Raw genomic sequence first — 21899 nt, forward strand, 5'->3', positions numbered from 1 at the left:
TACATTTTATAAATATATAATATATAAACATATTTTACAAAATGATGTTTCATACTCATTATAGAATAACAGAAAATTTTATAAAGAAACTGGAACAGAAATACAAGTTTAAGGAGAAATAATGATTAAAGGAAGTTATCTTTAATAAAGAGCTTGTCTGCATCCATTTTTTTTTTTAATTCATTGATTGCTTTTAGCTAAGGTAATATCTGGATGCCGCCATTAGTTATTCCCACCATCGTGGAAGCATCACCAAATCATCCATAGTTCATGACCATAGTCATTGTGCTTTGTACACCTCCTCCACCTGCTCTCCACCTGCTCACCACCTTGGTACTGCAGTTCATTAGTCAACTATTAAGAATTAGTTTTTAATCTTGTCTTTATCTGGTTCTTAATTTGGTTGCTTTACATTCCATGTATTAATGGCATTATGCATCATTTATCTTTCTCCTCTTATTTCACTTAGTATTGTATCTTCTAGCTCTTTCCTTGCTGCCTCAACTGGCATGAGTTCATCTATTTAAATTTCTGAATAATATTTGTGTACATATACCACATATTCTTGATCTAGTCATCTACTTTGAGGCATTTATGTTATTTCCATAATTTATCTGTAGGAAACTGCAACAAAAATCATGAGAGTACAAGTTTCCTTTCTAATTAGTGTTTTTGAATTTTTCAGGCAGATATCTAGGAGTGAAATTACTGGTTCCAGTGGGAAATCATTTTTAATGTGTTAAGATACCTCATACGCTTTTCCATATGGGCTGCATGATTTTGCATATCTACCAGAAGTGTACTAGATTTCCCTTTTTGCCCCATCCTCACCAGTACTTGTTTTTGGTCTTTTTGATATGACCCATTGTTGATGTGTGAGATGGTATCTCATTTTGGTCTTGATTTACTTTTCTCTAAAATAATAAGTTACTGTGAATATTTTTTGATGTGCTTGCCGGCCAACTAAATGTCTTCTTTGGAGAAGTGTCTGTTTAGTTCTTCTGTCCATTTTTAAATAGGGTTATTTGTCTTGTTTGTCTAGAGTTGTATGAGTTCACTGTATATCTTTAAAATCAATCCTTTGTCAGATGTAATGTGTGCAAATGTTTCCTTCCATTCCGTAGGGTGTCTTTCCATTTTATTCATGGCTTCTTTCACTGTGCAGAAACATATTAGCTTGATGTATTCCCAATTGTTTATGTTTTTTGTTTTCCTTGCTTAGAGAATAAATTTTGTTTTCCTTGCTTAGAGATAAATTTCTAAAGGAATCATAAAAGTTTACATTATGAAATGTTTGCCTATGTTTTCTTCTATGTATTTTATGGTGTCAAATTTACATCCAAGACTTTTGAATTGATTTTTGTGTATAGTGTGAGACAGTAGTCTAATTTCATTCTTTTGCATGTAGTTGTCCAGTTTTCCTATCATCATTTATTCAAAAGGCTATTATTTAGACCTTCCCAGACAAACAGAAACTCCGGAATTTCATTGCAACTAAACCCCCACTCCAAAAAATACTACAAGGAGTCCTAAAGCCAGAACCTCAGAGCGACGAATAACAATGAAAGAAGGCCAAAAAAAAAAAAAAAGTTATTAAAAGAATAAATAAATAAAATCAAAGGAAAGACAAACACAATGGCAAATACAGATGTTAACATATCAATATTAACTCTAAATGTAAATGGACTAAACTCTTCAATAAAAAGACACAGAGTTGCAGCCTGGATTAAGAAACAAAACCCAACCTTTTGCTGTCTCCAGGAAACACATTTAGCTACAAAAGATAAAAATAGGCTCAAAGTTAAAGGATGGAAAACAATCCTACAAGCAAATGGACCAAAAAAGAAAGCAGGAACAGCTATACTTACATCAGATAAAACAGATTTCAAACTCAAAAAGATAAAAAGAGACCCCAATGGTCACTACATTATGATCAAGGGGACAATACTTCAAGAAGAAATAACACTCATTAACATATACTCACCAAACGAAGGAGCACCAAAATATATCAGACAACTGTTGTCCTCTCTGAAAACAGACATCAGAGAAAACACATACGTAGTGGGAGACTTCAACACACCACTATCAACAATGGATAGATCAACAAGACAAAAAATAAGTAAAGAAACCAAAGCTCTAAATAAAGACCTAGAGCAATTGGGCTTAACAGACATCTATAGAACACTAAACCCCAAAAAAACGGAGTACACATTTTTCTCAAGCGCACACGGATCATTCTCCAGGATCGATCACATACTGGGGCACAAGACAAACATCAACAGATACACCAAGATTGAAATCATATCAACCATCTTTTCTGACCATGAAGGCATCAAACTAGAAATAAACCATAAAAAGAAGGCAAGGAACTTTCCTACCTCATGGAGATTAAAAACCACACTACTGGAAGACCATTGGACTAATGAGGAGATCAAAGAAGAAATTAAAAAATTTTTTGAATTGAACGACAAGGAGGACACCAATATCCTAAATGTATGGGATGCAGCAAAAGCAGTAATAAGAGGAAAATATATAGCAATAGAAGCTCACATCAAGAAACAAGAAAGAACGCAAAGAAACAACCTAATCTCGAAGCTCAAAGATCTAGAAAAAGAACAACAAAAAAACCCCAAAACCAGTAGAAGAAAAGAAATAATAAAAACCAAAGCAGAAATAAATGAAATTGAAACTAAAAAAACAATCCAAAAGATCAATGAAACCAAGAGCTGGTTCTTTGAAAAAATCAATAAAATAGACAAACCCCTAGCCAGGCTCACAAAGGAAAAAAGGGAGAAAGCACAAATAAACAGGATCATCAATGAAAGAGGAGAAATCACAACGGACACAGCAGAAATCAAAAGAATAATCAGTAACTACTATGAACAGTTATATGGAAACAAGTTTAACAATCTAGAGGAGTTGGACAAATTCCTACAACTCTACAATCACCCAAAGCTAGATAAAGAAGAAATAGAACACCTAAACAGACCAATTACAATTAGCGAAATTGAAATGGTAATCAAAAACCTCCCCAAAAACAAAAGCCCAGGACCTGATGGATTTACAAATGAATTCTACCAAACATTCAGAGACGAATTAGTGCCTATCCTTCACAAACTCTTCCAAAAAATTGAGAAGGAAGGGACAATACCAAACACGTTCTATGAAGCCAACATTACACTAATACCAAAACCGAACAAGGACAACACAAAAAAGGAAAACTACAGGCCAATCTCCCTAATGAACACTGATGCAAAAATCCTCAATAAAATTTTAGCTATCAGAATCCAACAATGTATCCATAAGATAATTCACCACGACCAAGTTGGATTCATTCCAGGGGCACAAGGATGGTTTAACATCCGAAAATCAATCAACGTTATCCAACACATCAACAAAAAGAAATATAAAAACCATATGATAATATCAATAGATGCTGAGAAAGCTTTCGACAAAGTGCAACACCCATTCATGATAAAAGCCCTTGAAATTCTTGGGATACAAGGAACATACCTCAACATCATAAAGGCCATCTATGACAAGCCAACAGCCAGTATCATTCTCAATGGTGAAAAGCTGAAAGCAATTCCATTAAGATCTGGAACAAGACAAGGATGTCCACTCTCACCATTGCTTTTCAATATAATACTGGAAGTCCTAGCCAGGGCAATAAGACAAGAGAAAGACATCCAAGGAATCCAAATAGGAAAAGAAGAAGTCAAACTATCACTATTTGCAGACGATATGATATTATACATAGAGAACCCCAAAAACTCCACAGAAAAGCTAATTCAACTCATCAATCAGTTCAGTAAAGTGGCAGGATACAAAATCAACACGCAAAAGTCAGTAGCCTTCCTATACACAAACAATAAATCTGAAGAAGAAGAAATCAAAAAGACCATCCCTTTTGTTATTGAAACAAAAAAAATCAAATATTTGGGAATAAATCTAACAAAAGAGGTAAAGGACCTATACAAAGAAAACTATAAAACACTGTTAAAAGAAATAGAAGAAGACACAAAGAAATGGAGAGACATCCCCTGCTCGTGGATTGGAAGAATAAACATTATTAAAATGGCCATCCTTCCAAAAGCAATATACAGATTCAATGCTATTCCAATCAAAATTTCAATGTCATTCTTCAAAGAAATAGAACAATTATTGATGAAATTCATATGGAATCACAAAAAACCCCGAATAGCCAAAGCTCTCCTGAAAAAAAAAGAAGGGAATGGAGGCATCAGACTCCCAGACTTCAAACTATACTACAAAGCCATAATCATCAAAACTGCATGGTATTGGAACAAGAACAGACATACAGACCAATGGAATCGAATAGAAAATCCAGAAATAAACCCACAGATTTATGGTCAACTAATCTTTGACAAAGGAGCAAAGACTATGCATTGGAGCAAAGAAAGTTTGTTCAATAAATGGTGCTGGGAAAACTGGGTCGCTACATGCAAAAGAATGAAGCTTGACCACCACCTCACACCATACACAAAAATCAACTCAAAATGGATTAAAGAACTAGACATAAGACCTGAAACCATAAAATATATAGAAGGAAATATAGGCGAAACACTACGTGATTTGCACATCAAAGACATCTTTACAGACACATCACCCAAAGCAGTGATAGTGAAGGCAAAGATAAACAGCTGGGACTATATCAAATTAAAGAGCTTTTGCACAGCAAAAGAGACAATAACAAAAACAAAGAGAAACCCCACCAACTGGGAGAACATTTTTGCACCCAACACTAATGATAAAGGACTGATCACAAAAATCTGCAAAGAGCTGATGCGACTCAACAACAACAAAGAAAATAATCCAGTCAAAAAATGGGCAGAAGAGCTTAAAAGAAACTTCTCTGAAGAGGAAATGCTAATGGCCAACAGGCATATGAAAAAATGTTCAACATCACTTGTCATCAGGGAAATGCAAATCAAAACTACCATGAGATACCATCTTACACCAGTGAGAATGGCACATATTAAAAAAACTAGCAACAACAAATGTTGGCGAGGGTGTGGAGAAAAAGGAACTCTTCTGCACTGTTGGTGGGAGTGCAAACTGGTCCAACCACTGTGGAAAGCTGTGTGGAGATTTCTGGACCTACTAAACATAGAGCTTCCATATGACCCAGCAATTCCACTCCTAGGTATTTACCCAAAGGACACAGAAACATCAATTCCAAAGAACACCTGCACCCCTATGTTTATAGCAGCACTGTTTACAATAGCTAAGCTTTGGAAACAACCCAAATGCCCAAAAATAGATGACTGGATCAAGAAGATGTGGTACATATATACCATGGAATATTACTCATCATTCAAAAAAGATAAACACATGCAATTTGCTGCAACATGGATGGCGCTGGAAGGGATCATGCTCAGCGAAATAAGCCAAAAAGAAAAAGAAAAATACCGGATGGTCTCACTCATAGCAGGAATCTAGAAAACTTAAATAAGGGACCAGGAAAATGAATAACTATAAGAAAGTGAAAATCAAAATCAACAAAAAACTATGAACCAGAGACACTTTTAGGGGGGCGGGGGCGGGAGGGGAGGGATTGGGGTCAGAATGGGAGGCTGCAATTGTACGGGGAATATAACAATAAAATTTATAAAAAAAAAAATAAATTTCAGAAATTGACCTCAAAAAAAAAATAAATAAAAAAAATAAAAAAAATAAAAAAAAAAGGCTATTATTTAAAAAAAAAAAGATTTATTTTTATTTATACAAAAACTGGGATACAGGCCAGAGGCATGGGCGAGTGAGAGAATTCACAAGAGAATTCACCAGAGACACAGGCAGCAGAGGTCTGCCACACCATGTGGGTATCTTCCTGGCTGGCTGGGAATGGAACCCATGCCACAGAAGCTGTGGACAGCTTCACAGCACTGCACTGAACCAACTGCACCACCAGGGAGGCCTCAAGAGGCTATTCTTGCTACAGTGTATGTTCCTGGCTCCTCTGTCATGGAGTAGTTGTCCATATATATGTGTGCATTTATTTCTGGGCTCTCATTTCTCTTCCATTTGTCTGTGTGTCTGTTTTTGTACCATTATTACGCTATTTAAATTATTATGGTTTTATAGTGTAATAAGTTGGTCAGGTTTAATTTTGCTATGGTGTCTCTTGCAGTTCCATATGAATTTCAGTAGTGTTTGCTCCAGTTCTTTGAAAAATGCCAATCATATTTTTATTGGTATTGCACTGAATTTGTATATTGCTTTGAAAGGATAGCATTTTGAGAATGTTGATTCTTCTAGTTCATGAGCAGGGAATATTTTTCCATTTCTTTGTGTCTTCTATTTCTTTCACAATGTCTTACAGTTTTCTTTGTATATTTACCTCCTCTGTTAGGTTTACTCCGAGGTTTGTTTTTTTGTTTTTGTTTTTGTTTTTAGTGTAATTGTTACTGAAATCACTTTCTTAATTCTTTTTCTTTATCACTATTTATATATAGGAAAGCAACTAATTTTTGTATGTTGAATCTATACCCTGATACTTTGCTAAACTGATTGTTTCAATTAACTTTTTCCTTGAGATCTTATGGGTCTCTTGGTATATTATCATGACATCTGCAAATAATAATGATTTTACCTCTTTTTTCCCAATTTAGATTCATATTATATCTTTCTCGTTTCTAATTTTCTAGCCAGAACTTGCAATACTTTGTTGAATAGTAGTGGTGAGAGTAGACATCCTTGTATTTTTACCAGATCTTAGTGGAAAAGCTTTTAGTTTTTCACCAGTAAAAGTGATGTTAGCTGTGGGTTTGCTGTAAATGGCTTTGATTATGATAAGTTATATTTTGTTTATCCCCAATATTTCAAAGGTTTTCATCATAAATGGATGCTGGATCTTATCAAATCCTTTCTCAGCATCTAATGACATGATCATATGGTTTTTATCTTTGTTTTTGTTGATGTGGTGAATTATGTTGTTTGATTTTCAGATGTTGAACCATCCTTAGTCCCTGGTATGAATCCTACTTGGTCATGGCGTATGATCCTTTTAATGCATTGTTGGATTCTGTTCGCTAGGATTTTTGTGTCTGTTCACTAGTAAGATTGGTCTGTAATTTTATTTTGTGTGTTTTCTGTTAGTTTTTGGTATTAGGATAATGTCCTCATAAAAGTACTAGGAAATATTCCTTCATTTTCAGTTTTTTGGAAGAGTTTGAACAAAACAGGCATTAGTTCACATTTGAAGGTTTGGTAGCATTCACTTGTGAAGCCATGCTGTCCCACTCTTCTGAATACTGTTTCAATTTCCTTGCATGTGATTGGTTTGTTCAGGGTTTCTATTTCTTCCCTATTCAGTCTTGGAAGATTGTATAATTCTAAAAATTTGTTCATCTATTCTAGGCTACTGAATTTTTAGGGTATAGATGTTCATAGTAGTCTAATTACAAAAATAAGGAACACTTCATGAATTTGCATGTTATCCTTGCACAGGGGCAAAGCTGATCTTCTCTGTATTATCCAATTTTAGTATGCGTGGCAGAAGCAAACATATGTTTGCTTTCTAAAGGTTGGTAATGAATACAAAATTATCATATAGATTCACTGTATACATCTGAGTAAATGAGGCAGATTTTTACAATGTTAATACTTTTGAGGAAAATTTACATCTATTTAAATTTATGATAAAATTTATATTATTAATCTGAAATTATACACAGGTAGAGTTTTCCAAAAACTCTGGAGGATTACTCCTTTCAGAAACAAGAAATAAAACAAGGCTGGAGTGGAAGATGATGATTTAACTTCTAAATATACTGCCTTTCAAGTACCCGAGGGATCTCCAAATACAGCAGCGCTAATACTTACAATGCACTGATCATTGTTTAAAACTCACGTCTAGGTATTTTACACACAAATATTTCACCCTCATTGTCACCCTATGAAGTTGGTATAATATTACTATTTTCACTTTATAAATGGAGAAACTGAGGCATAAAGTGAGAAAACTTACCTAATGCCACACAACTCTCTCAAATAGTAAAGTGAATATCAGCACAGTCAAGATCCAAAGTCTATTTATTTATTGTTTTGTTTTGGTTTGTTTTTTTTAAATACAGTATGATGGCTCTTGAGATGACTGGGTTGGAGATATAAATTTGAGTGCCAGTGGAGCTTTTAGATAGTAATTTATTTTTTAAAAAAATTTTTTTTAAGATTTATTTATTTATTTATACAAGAACCGGGGTATAGTCAGAAGCATGGGAGGGTGAGAGAATTCACCAGAGCCAGAGCGGGGAACAGAACAGACAGACCGACGAAATACACTGCTGAGGGGAGCAGCGGGCGCAGCAGGAGAGGTCTGAGCAGCATGTGGGACCCTCACCCAGCGGCCGGGGATAAAATCGGCGCAGCAGAGGCTGTGGGCAGCTTCACAGCCCAGCGCTCAACTGCTGCGCCACCGGGGGAGGCCCTTAGATAGTAATTTAAACCATGAAGTAGATGAGATTACATAGGGAGTGACAACATTCAACAACAGGAAAATGAGTTTCAGGGTTATGTATCCCTATGAAGATGTTTCTTGCCACTTCCTTCCAGACCCCTAGACTTTTGAATGCCTCTGGCCATGGCTTTTTCAAGATGATTTTTCAAGATACGCAATCATGTTTTGTTCCTCCAAGTTACTTCATGCTGATGACATTCTTTTTACTTCTTGATCTTTGATGCAATGGATCAAATGCTTGTGTCTCCCCTAAACTGAAACTAACCCCAATGGTTGCTATTTGGAGGTGGAATCTTTAGGAGGTAAGAACCCTAATGAAAAGGTTCTTAGGTCAGGAGGGTAGAACCCTCGTGAAAAAGATTAGTGACCTTATGAAAAAAAAAAAGCCTATAAATGAATTTATATATATTCAAAAAAGAAAAGAGAAGACAGACAGATGGGGGTGGGGAGGGCAATAAGACAGAAAAGGCCAGAGAGTGAACAAAGCTCTCTTTTCCACATGTGAAGTTACAAGAAGTCAGCTATCTGCAACCTAGAAAAGGTCTCTTACCATACCCCAACAGCACTGCACCCTCCAGAATGATGAGAAATAAATGATTTTTTTTTTTTGTCTAAGCCACCAAGTCTGTGGTAATTTGTTATAGCAGCCCAAAGAACTAACAATGAGCTAAGATAAAAGTGTAGGCAAGGGTATATTCATTCTCTAGAATCCAGAGGGATTCATTTCCTTGTATTTTCTAGCTTCTGAAGGCCATCTGTAACTTCTTGGCACAAGGCCCCCTTCCAGTAAATTCATGACCCTGACCACTATTTCTAGTATCACATCTCCTCTCTGATTCTCCTGTCTCCTTCTTTCATATACAAGACACTTTAATTATATTAGTCCCATCTGGATAAGCCAGAACAATCTCTCCATCACAAGATCCTTAACTTAATCATACCTGCACAACCCCTCCAGCCAGCTAAGGTGAAATTCAAAGTTTCTGGGGTTGGAACTCCAGGCATAGAGCTGGTGCTCATTCAGAGTGAAGACACACAATGCTGAGCTGCTGGGCCACATGCTATCAGCAGGACCAGAAGGTTGTCCTACTGAACCAGCAACAAAATTGGTGACAGGCAGTCATAAAATGCACTGAAGGAAGCAAATTCTTCTGCAACTTCTGCTGTTCTAGGTTACTGGTCAATACTTGAAGAGAATTTTACATATTTGTTGCTAATAAGTAGCATATTCATGGAACAATTTGGGCTTTCTGATGCTCATATGTGCTCCTACGATTCCTATGACAAACTGCCTCACACCCACCTTAAATTGGGGCTGGGTATTTTCTGAAAACCAAACCAAGATCCTGATATATAAAAAAAGCTACAAATGCACAAACCAGTTGGAATCAAGAATAAACCTGATGACAGGCCAAAGCAGATCTGAGGGCAGGCATAGTTTTTCTGGTTTATACTTAGGAAAATAAACTGCAAGTAGGTGAAACTGTGGTGCATTAAGAGACAGTTTTATAAAAGTAAGCCTGAGTAAGTGTGTGGTATAGTGTTAATTCAGTCTCAATAATCATGTATCACAAAGAACTGGTTTTTTATTTCCTAGAGCTTTTTTTATAGATTCTACCTGAGAAGTGAAGAAATTAGGGTGTCTGAAGTGTTACAAATGGAATCAGCTGTACTCCTTGGAGAGAAGTTTGCTTTAACAAGATTTATTTCTGTCTAGCTGTTATTCTTTACATATAAAGTAACACCTGAATCAATTAATTTGTTATATGAATTTTTCCAGAACATGGTTTCATGGGATGTACAGTTTAATAAAATTTTTACTCCCCGCCCCCCATTGAATATTCTGTGCAGTAAATCCCCTTTCCTCAGGATTCCCGAGACTACGTGAAAAACAGAAAGCTTCAGCACATGGCTTATACCTATTAGGCACCCATTCAATGACTGCTGAACAACCATATGAACATATAAATACACAAGGGTCTAAACAGAGTCCCTTGCAACAAGGTCAATCTGATAAGTTGGCTTATTGGAAAATGCCATTTAACTTCTTTCAACAAACATTAAGTATGTAAATTGCATAGAAAGAGAATTCCTTAGTAACCTAAGTTTGTCAAACCTTTTCACATTACATGTTTTCAAGTCAAGATATTATAGTAGTTGAAAGGTCTTGGAGACATGAAAACTTGGCTTTGAATTCTGCTCACAAAAATTGCTGGTTATTACATGGTTTGGGAAAACTGCTTAACCTTTTTCACTTCCACTTCTTCATCTCTAATGGTAGGATAATAATATTAAACTAGGGCAGTGATTCTTTCCATGTAATGACAATGTATGGATAATGTTCAACAGTTCCTAGTGCATTGGTGACAATGATAATACATCTAGACCCAAGCCTCTCAGTTACCCAGATACTCCGAGACAGAAAAGTTTCCCACAATGCGAGGCCCATCTTTCTTAGGTACATGTTCATCAGGTATGTTTATCAGGAAGCTCCTTATCTTCTCATGTAAACATAAACTAGATCTATGAGGTAGAACTAAAGTGCCCCCTGATGATCCTTCTTTACCATATGGCCACTGAGTCCAGCTCATATGCTTATATTACTTTGCTTACTAATACTTTGACCATTATTATTATTTTGACCAACCTATACTACTGTACTTTCTAATACTAATGACTGACTAGAGTGCTGCAAGCTTCCCATCCCCAGCCAGGGTCTAGGCATGGCCCCAAGGTATGATCCATTACTAATAGGAAGAAGGAGGAGAGATAATCTAGGGCTTTTCATTGATGTGAATCATCTCTTCCATCCCCATCATTTTCTTTCCTTTATCTTTTTCATCTTTTCCTTTCCTTTCTCCTACTATCTCTCACCTACTGTTACCCTAAATGGTCCTTTTTAATATCTCAAATCCCTACAATTAGAAAGATAAATTTTCATTACCTTATTCTCACAGCTCCTACAATTAGAAAGAACTATATAAGGTGTTCAGGTAATATATGCAAAGAATACACAATATCTAAAAATCATCCCTATTTTTAACTGAGTTAACTAGAAAGAAATAACCAAAATTCAGCAGGCAAAAGAGGATTTTTTATGTGATTTATATACCTGATATTCTTACCATCACAAAACAACATGACTTAAGAGCTGTTTTCTTCTAATTATATAATTTATTTTCTCCAAAAACCTGTATTACAAACATTACCATAAATGCCAATCTTTACAGGAATAGAGGTAAGAGAAAATAATGTTTTGGTCTTAAATCAATACCAACTACTAATTCTTTTGTACTGATACATGCCATTGCTTGAAATTCTCAAACTTTTCACATTTTTTTCTTTGCAAAGTAAAAAAAAATAGATAAGGTCTATATAATTTTAGCAAGACAGTCAATCACAGCCAAGCATAGTCTGACTTTCTAGATAAGATCAGAAAACTGTATTCTTCTCTGCTAGGAAAAAAATTATTTCAAAAATATTATGTAATGCCAGATATCTTCTGTAGCCTTGAATTTAATCTTTCAGTATAGAGCTACAATTCTGTCATACTGACTTACAGCCTATCCAGGAAGAATTCAGTGAACTTCAAAATATGTCCATTTCCTTTTCTTTGAATTATACATTAATGACAGCTTGCCTTTAGAACATTATTCCCTTTAATGGAAAGCTAGCCAATACACCCAATTTTTTATTCCTACTTTGTAAGATCCTCTTGTGAAACCAACAAGTTATAGAATTAGCTCAAGAAAAATTATGTTATCTCCATCAATAGCATTCCATTTCCTGCCTCTATTCACCTGAATGCACATGCCTGGGGCCAGGACAGAGTAGCACCACTCACACAATCACATTCCTCACTGAAAAGACCCCCAGTAACCCTGTGGAGGTTAGTAGAACTGATAAAGGAAGGGGGAGAATCTCCATTTCAATAGAAGTGCAACAGTGTGAAAAATAAAAGGAGGGATTGGGGTCAAAACAAGGGGGTTGCAATTGTATAGGAAATATAAAAATAAAATTAAATAAATATAGAAAATAATAAATAAATAAAAGGAAAGTCAATTAGGGTATTTTTAAGGTAAGCATATAAGCATTTCATCATCTCCAAAGTCTCTCCTGCTCATCATCCAGGACACAGCTTTTCAACCTTGATAACCAAGTAGAATCTTTACTAACCAATATAGTGAGATTTTTAGTATCTCTCCAACATCCAACTAGTCAGGAAAATATTCGAAATTAAACCCTCAAAAACAACTGACATCAGATACCGAAAGTTTGGTTACCTTTATTACTCTTACTCCATCAAGGTCATGATGGAAAACCGCTACTCATTAAACTTTTATCTATGCACCTTTTCACATTTCTATTCATTTCTTCTTTTCAACCATTTAATTTCTTAAAAGACAATAACATCTGTCACTTCAAGAGACTAGTAACTTGCTTCCTACACATTCAATGGCTTATTCTTGCCTCCTATGAGCACAATTGGAAAGTACTCTCTGATGGAAACCAGGTAAGCAAAGATGAGCACACATATGCAAGTCATGAATGTAGACTTTAGGCAGTAGACTTTAGGCAGAATAGGAAAAATTGCAAAGAAATTAGCAAGGGCAAAACATTTAGGATGTTCAGAGTATTTTCATTTATAAAGAACCTAACCACTTAAAATCATATCAGGATTCAATCAGAGAATGGGATATCTGTAATCAGAAAAATGTAATATGAAATCATACTCACAGTTTGATGGCTTCTGTCACAGTAACGCAGACCAAAATAATCTATCTCCACAAGGTTTACGTGACGGAATACGTGGTCAAGAACAACTGAACCTTTCGTTGACTTCTGCAAAAATAATTGATAGTTATGATTGTGTTTTTTTTTTTAAGATTTATTTATTTATGCATACAAGAGCTGGGGTACAGGCCAGAGGTGTGAGGGTGGAGATGGTTCACCAGAGACAGAGTGGGGAACAGAATAGGCAGAATGACTGAAATTCATTGCTGAGGGGAGCAGTGAGCAAGTCCGGAGATGTCTGCTGCACCATGTGTGTTGCTCCCTGGCCTGGGATCGAACTCATGCTGCAGTGGCTGAGTATAGCTTCATAGGTTGCGTCTAAACCCCTTGTGCCACAAGGGAGACCCAATGTCTTTTTTTTAATTTTTAACAAGGTGTCTTGTCTTTCTCAATGGGACACAATCACAGTTCTTGTCTTTTATTAGCTTCACCCATAAAGGGAGCCATTTTATCAGTCCATGGTTCCTCTTGTAAGCTTTGCCTCAAATACAAAGAAAAAGAGTTTTTAAATAAAGTAAAGACATTGCTTTGGAAATATAATTTTTAAATTGTGGCAGATTTCAAATTAATATAAGATTTTCTCAAGACAAAATTATCTTCAGGAAAAAATCATTCTTTTAATAAAGATAATTTTTATATGAAGAGTATCAAATAAATTAAGCAAATAACACTTACTTTGATTAAAATTCCATAATTCTTTCACTTTAAGGAACAATTTTCACTTTCTGCTTTACTCTCACAATTAATATAGAAGATAAATAAAACTGAAATAATAGCTAAAGTTTTTATTTCCAATCTTCAAGAAATAATACCATATATTTAAGCTACCAAAGTTCATGTTCTAAAAAGCACTTCTATTGATATTTTAATTTATCTCTTTCACATAAGCACAGACATAAGGATAATTTTTCCCTTGGCTGCTTTGAGAATGCTGACATCTAACTAAAAGCCAAAGTCTATTGCCCCCCTCCACTTTAAATTCATAGTCTAAGCATACAAATATTAAAAACCAATTATTCAGTCACTTAAGATAAACATTTAATCAGCAGACATTACTCCACACACCACATTAATCTTGAAATTAATCCATTCTATTGGTATATACACAAGTACAGTCTTCCTGTCTTATGTCCCATCATTGCCAGGTATAACAGATTAGTAAAAGCAATCCCCAAGAAGTCACACATTTTGTTAACAAAGAGTTTTGTTTAGTTGCTTTATCCCTCGGAGAATTACATTATGTGCTTACTCATATATGGTAACTACTCAATATTGTGCTTCTTTTAGGGAAAAATTGTGATATAAGGTAAATGTTTTGATTAAATGTATTATAAAATTGGTAATATGAAGTGAAAAAAGTACACACTGGGAGAAGATCTAGTTACAAATCCTGTAGGTATTTACCCTGTTTAAACTTAATTACTAAATTACCTTGGTTAAGTTTAATTGGTCCCTTTTTCAAAATCCATTATATTTCTTACTGTAAAGCACAATGATACATTTGGTAAAAGTCTATTTGTGCTTATGTCTTTACCAAGGCAAAAATATAAAGTGAAATGACTCACTGAAAGGACAAACTCAAAGATACAATGGGCACTGCCAAAAAGACCATTATAAATCATTCATTGACAGTACTTTTCCCACACCTTTGTCAATGCTGGATTGAGCAAAATTTTCCAAACTGATTGAGCAAGAAAATGGGGAGCATTAATAGTCTTAATTTACATTTTCCTGACACTAATAAAAGTAAGAGCTTACTAATCATATGCTTTCTACATATGCTTACTAATCAATCTTATTTCCTAGATTGTGGGTTAGGCTTTCTTCAACTCCAAGTTTATGGGCAAGTCTCCCAAGTCTTTCTGATAATTCTAAAATTTTACTAGACTATTTAGCTTTGACTCCACTGGAAATTACTTTTGTGCTTGAGATAAGGGCTCAACTTTGCTTCCGAATGGATGGACAATTACACTACCGTTTACCAAGAAGTACAGAATTTACTTATTGATTTGAAACTTCATCTACTAAGTGAGCATTCATTCTATTCTATGAATCATTCCCAAACCAGTCCTCCAAGATTTTGATGAGTTTAATTTGTTGATCTCTCTCTCTCTTTTTCTTTCTTTTTATTTTTTGTATTGTCTTTACCAATTATTAGATATTTTTCTCTACTATAAGGAGCTTAGAAGCAGCTTGCAAATTTAATAAAATATTCTGTTGGGAATCTGAGTGGAATTAATTTGAATTGACAAATGGATGACTTGGTGGAGGATGAGATATGATAAATTTCAAAGTAAAATCTATGTTTTTTTCTGGCATCCTCAAGGAAGTTTTTTTTTATATATATAGTTCTTATAAAATTCTATGTAGGCTTTGTGGCAGTCAGAATTTACAAAATTCTGCCCTCCCAAAAATCATGTACTAACTTTCAATCCCTGGAACCCGTGAATGTGATGAAGTTCACTCCTGTGATTGTGCTATGTTATATGCACTAGGGACACATGAATAGGGAGATAGGGAGAGGATCTGACCTAATCACTGGGGCACTTATAACCATTAATCCAGCAAAAGAGAAAAACATTAGGCAAGATAGTCTGCACATGAGAATAATTTCAGAGGGCCAGTTCACCAACCCCTTGATTTCAGCCTTATGAGACTAAGCAAGTCATACCATCTTAGACTTCTGAACTACAGAATAGTGCAATATTGAAGCCATTAATTTGTGGTAATTTACTATACAGAATAGAAAACTACTAAATTTATTCTTATTTTACAATTTTACTGTTGCTGTATTTTCTAACCGGCAATATATTATTAATATATTGGAAAGAAAAGTAAGTTTCTTTCTACATTGGTCCATTTTCTAGACGTCTTGCCAAACTGTCAATCTGTAAAAATAATTTGTGTAGACTTTTCAGATAATAACAACTTTATTACATTTTTTACAAATAATAAATGTTCTAGCTCTTCCTTTTCAAAATGCCTCCTCTATATTTATTTCTCTTTTCTTACTGCATTGGCTGGGGCCTCAACAGAAGGATAGTTGGCAATTGCGAAACCATTCATCCCTATATTCTTTACCATCACTAAGTATTAATGGCTGTTACACAGCCCTTGTGTATACCATTTATCCAGTGCAAGTTTCCTTTTATTCCTGACTTTTTGACCCTTTTTGTTTTGTATTATCTTTTCTGATTTTTAATCAAGAATGTGTGATAATTTTATGAATTTTTTCTGGAAATACGGAATCACTACATGATTTTTGTCCTTTGATCTATGAATTACTTTAAAACAATTTCCAAGTCAAGGCCTTCCCGGTGGTGCAGCAGGTTGAGCGTAGCACTGTGAAGCTGTCCACCTGGCCAGGGAGAAACCCACATGGCATGGCAGACCTCTCCTGCCCTGCCCGCTGCTTCCCTCAGCAGTGTCTTTGGTCCATCTACCTGTTCTGTTCCCTGCTGTCTCTGGTGAATTCTCTCACCCTCCCATGCCTCTGACTTGTACCCCAGTTCTTGTACAAATAAATCTTAAAAAAAAAAGAAACCAGGGGCCTCCCCGGTGGCGCAGCGGTTGAGCGCTGGGTTGCGAAGCTGCCCGCAGCCTCTGCAGTGCAGGTTCGATCCCCGGCTGCTCCCCGGCCACCGGCAGAGGGTCCCACATGGCGCGCAGACCTCTCCTGCCGCCCGCTGCTCCCCTCAGCAGTGTACTTCGGTCCTTCTGCCTGCTCTGCTCCCCGCTCTGGCTCTGGTGAATTCTCTCACCCTCCCGCGCTTCTGACTGTACCCAGTGCATGTATAAACAAAACAAAAACAAACAAACAAATAAATAAATAAAAAAATAAAAACATGCCTCTATTAAAAAAAAAAATTAAAAAAAAAAAAAAAAGAAACCATCTGATATTTTTCTTTTTCCTTCTGGCTTATTTCACTGAGCATAATTCCTTCTAGCTCCATCCACATTGCTGTAAATGGCATGAGTTTATGTTTTCTGATTGCTGAATAATATTCCATTGTGTATATATACTACTTATATATAGCAGGAATATAGGGGAACAGAATAAGACATTAGTATAGAAAAAATAACAGTACAAAAGACAACAAAGTAAAAATGGACAATTATAAATCAGAGACATACTGCAGGGGAGGAGGAGGGAAAGGCATCAGGAGGAGGAAGAGAGGCACACAGGGGACTATGGTGATGGTGCACAGGTGCCTTGGGGAAGGAAATTCTATGAGGACTCAACCTGAGGGGGTTGGGGGAAGCAAATAGTGTTTAAAAGAATTAAATTAAAAAATAAAAACCTTAAGAAAAATGAAATAAAATAAAAATAATTTCCAAGTCAAATATTCTTAATAGAAAATGTCCCATTTATTGATCATTATTTTGTTCTGGGTATATAATATGAAGCCTCCTCCCTACTTGTAGAAAATCACCCACTATATGAATCTTGGGGGAGGCAGGACCCATATCCCCTAACACTTGGATGGGTTAATAGCACATGACTTGGTTTCAATCAAAGACTTTGACTTCTGAACAAGTGATGCAAAGATAAAAAGCTGAAAATTCATTCATGGCAGTGGTTACCAACAGCGGAGACATCCAATCCAGAGGTGAAATCAACTGGAATAGGACTAATAATGACTGATTTCTGAAGCAGATTTCTCAGCAATTTTTTTTTTTTATTTTTTTGCCACATGACAGTTTTATAGTTTTACTAAAACAATACAATGTGCATAGAAATAGGCTATTTCTTTTCTTCACTGGTAATAGGGTTGGTGACTCTAATGGCCAGCTGGACACTCTTTCCATAATGACTTTAAGAGTCTTGAAGGAAACATTGTGAGCAATCTCAGTAAAGTTAGATTTGTTGCACATTAGCAGCACATTGAGCTCCTTGAAACTGTGGACCAGGAACTTCTGGAAACCACTGGGTAGCATATGCTTTGATTTTTTGTTTATTTTGTTTTTGTTTTTGTTTTTTGTTGCTCCTATAACCAAAGGTTGTCATAAAGATCAGGCACCTAAATCTGTGTGCCATGTTGTCAATACAACTGTTTCAACCAGTTATACATAACTTTGACATATAAGCCTGGTGGGTGCTAGATGAACACCATGGACCTCTTTTTCAGAATAGTGGGCTTAATGGTGCTAAGGATGGCCATGATGCTGAGTGAAAATGGCTGCTTCTGTATAGCCATAGAGACATTAACCAAAACAGAGAGACACCCCACTGGTTTCCACGCCATTCAACTGATAAGTGACTAAGCACAAAGATATACAAAGAACTCACTTGGCTCAACAAAAACAAAGTAAACAATCCAGTCAAGAAATGGGCAGAAGAACTTGAAAGACATTTCTCCAAAGAGGAAATGCAAATGGTCAACAGGCATATGAAAAAATGTACAACATCCCTTGTAATCAGGGAAATGTAAATCAAAACCACATTGAGATATCACCTTATACCAGTAAGAATGGCACATATCAAAAAAACAAGCAACAACAAATGTTGGCGAGGATGTGGTGAAAGAGGAACTCTCCTACATTGCTGGTGGGAGTTCAAACTGGTCCAATCACTATGGAAAGCTGTCTGGAGGTTCCTCAGTCTACTAAATATGGAGCTACCATATGACCCTGCAATTCCACTGCTAGGGATCTACCCAAATGACACAAAAACATTGATCAAAAGAACACCTGTACACCTATGTTTATTGCAGCACTATTTACAATAGGTAAAACCTGGAAACAACACAAATGCCCAAAAATAGATGACTAGATCAAGAAGATGTGGTATATATACACCATGGAATATTATTCAGCAATCAAAAAAGAGAAACTCATGTCACTCGCAGCAATGTGGATGGAGCTACAAGGAATTATGCTCAGTGAAATAAGCCAGAAGGAAAAAGAAAACTATTGGATGGTTTCACTTATAACAGGAATATAGGGGAACCAAATAAGACATCAGTGTAAAAAAAATAAAAACAGTACAAAACACAACAAAGCAAAAACAGACAATTATAAATCAGAGACATACTGCAGAGAAGGAGGAGGGAGAGGGATCAAAGGGAGGGAGGGAGAACAGGAGACTGTAGTGATGGTGCACGGGTGCCTCGGGGAAGGAAATTCTATGGGGACTCAACCTGAGGGGGTGAGGGGAAGCAAATATTGTTCAAAAAAATAATAATCATAATTTAAAAAAAAGAAAAAGAAAATGACTGCTGCCTCTACAGATGATGCCAAGGAAGAGACCTCCCAACATTCCTGAAGTTCTAAATAGGAACAACAACGCAATCCACCAATTCCCTTCCTTTTTCTGTGGAAGCAGTGAATAACTATGTTCATGCCTAAGAGTCATGCCTGGTTTCCAAGTTAAAAAACAGTATACCAAAAATATCATGAATACAAACAGGAATCTGAGTGCATCAGATAGAGCTCCTGAAAGCAAACAGCTTAATATGTGACACTAACTAAGTAATCATTAAAGGACTGGAAAGACATTGGGTATCTTGCAAGCTCTAGGGCTATCACCCTGATGGCAGATCCAATCTTCTAATCCCAATGGATCCATAGCCACTAAGCTTGGAGCTATCCTAAATTCATCACTAGCTCCTTCCACAGTTCTCCTGCCCATGTACTGGGTTATGGTTTTTACTTTCAGTTGCTTCACAAAATTGCCCAGCAATTTTTAATAGCTTCTAGCTGACTGAGACCAGCCTTCCACATTTTCTAAGTTACTCTGGAAAATAAAAACATCTTTCCCGTTACATCAAAATATCTCTGGAAGGCTGGCCTATGAGGCCAGTGTTCCATATTGATATAATCTATGAGGCTAGTGTTCCATATTGATCTAATCTTTCCACTGGGTCCCTTCTCATTTCCAGGAACAGATAGAGCAACTAAAGTGAGCAGGTAGAATCACTTAACTCCACCTAATTCTTCTATCATGTGCAGAAAGTGTTTTTTTAATGAAAGATGAGTTACTGAAATTATAGCACTTAAAAGGTACAGATATTCCTTCTTGACACAGTTTTAAAGAAGTGGCTCATAAAGAATATGGCATTTCAGTCTAGATTTATTATGTTATGTCTCATTTCACAATAAAATAATTTGAATAAACCTGGAAAAAAAGGTACAGGTATTCTAAAAAGCATACAAATCAAAACTATATGAAAAATATTTTATGCCTGTACATCAACAAGAAATATTAGCTTTTTCATATGTAAAACCTATTTAAAATAAATATACACAAAACCAAGTTTGAAAAACCAGTTTATTGGCTTGGAAAATATATAGAAATAGCAAAAACTCATGCACAGAGGAATCATCATTTTCCAAAATAATCATTGCAAAAAAGGCAGAATATAATCTGCTGATTCTCTGAGGTAGTTTTGCATTTATATGGCATATTGTGCTAAAAATGTGCAAATATTAACTTTTAGCATGTTTGTTATCCTCTATGAAGAAACCACAAGACAAGTGTGCAACAAATCCGGAGCTAACCTAAGGAAAATCACAATGCCTCATGACTCCCTCCATAGCATTCTGTACATCACAGGGTGTGTCCACACATGCATCTGGAGCTGAGCCAAGCAAGTCTCAGAAATACTATATACCTGCCACTATTGCAAACTAACAAGTACATGAAACCTCTTACCATCTCATCCGACACATTGTATTGTAATATGACCAGACTAAGAAAGCATGGATGCCAGAAGGGATTTTACTCTGGATGTACATAACCAGCTCACATATCTGCTGTCACACCCTAAATGACCCCTCAAAGCTCCTTCCCCCACTAGTCTGTATTCCATTGTTATACTTCCTGTTCTTACACTTATGGATAATTTCATTCTTCATATGGATTCTACCTAGAGATTGACTAGATTTATATATATATTTTTTTTTTTTTTAAAGATTTGTTTTATTTATTTATTTATACAAGCACTGGGTACAGTCAGAAGCGCGGGAGGGTGAGAGAATTCACCAGAGCCAGAGCGGGGAGCAGAGCAGGCAGAAGGACTGAAGTACACTGCTGAGGGGAGCAGCGGGTGGCAAGAGAGGTCTGCGCGCTATGTGGGACCCTCCTCCGGTGGCCGGGGAGCAGCCGGGGATCGAACCGGCGCTGCAGAGGCTGCAGGCAGCTTTGCAACCCAGCGCTCAACCGCTGCGCCGCCGGGGAGGCCCTGACTAGATTTATATTTTGCTGTTCAGTTTGAAAGTCTTCAGGTTCAGAAAAAATCATCCTTGGATGAAGTAAGACTTGAGAGAAAACTGACAAGAGAGCCAAGGAAGAAGCAGAAGTACACTGTGAAAGCAACAGGTTGGCTCTAGGATTCACTATTGGAAGCAAATAAACAAGTACCATCAAAAATATTATAGTCGGGCCTCCCCTGGTGGCGCAGTGGTTGAGCGCTGGGTTGCGAAGCTGCCCACAGCCTTTGCAGTGCCGGTTCGATCCCTGGCCGCCGGGAGAGGGTCCCACATGGCAAACAGACCTCTCCTGCCCCGCCGGGTGAGGGTCCCACATGGCACACAGACCTCTCCTGCCCCGCCTGCTGCTCCCCTCAGCAGTGTACTTCATCTTCCCGCCTGTTCTGTTCCCTGCTCTGACTCTGGTGAATTC

General features: G+C 36.5%; 1 protein-coding gene across 1 annotated transcript in view; it reads right to left on the reverse strand.

Moving 5' to 3' along the window:
* Window positions 1-21899, reverse strand: part of EPB41L4A (erythrocyte membrane protein band 4.1 like 4A) — a gene marked incomplete at both ends in the record, with an annotated part of 314692 nt that overhangs the window by 156823 nt on the left and 135970 nt on the right. Inside the window, one exon of the mRNA XM_084234013.1 lies at window positions 13220-13324. Within this exon, the coding sequence (XP_084090139.1) occupies window positions 13220-13324 (105 nt within the window). The remainder of the gene's footprint in view (window positions 1-13219; window positions 13325-21899) is intronic.

The sequence above is a fragment of the Talpa europaea genome, assembly GCF_964194135.1.
Source record: "Talpa europaea genome assembly, chromosome: 5".
Classification (NCBI taxonomy): domain Eukaryota; kingdom Metazoa; phylum Chordata; class Mammalia; order Eulipotyphla; family Talpidae; genus Talpa; species Talpa europaea.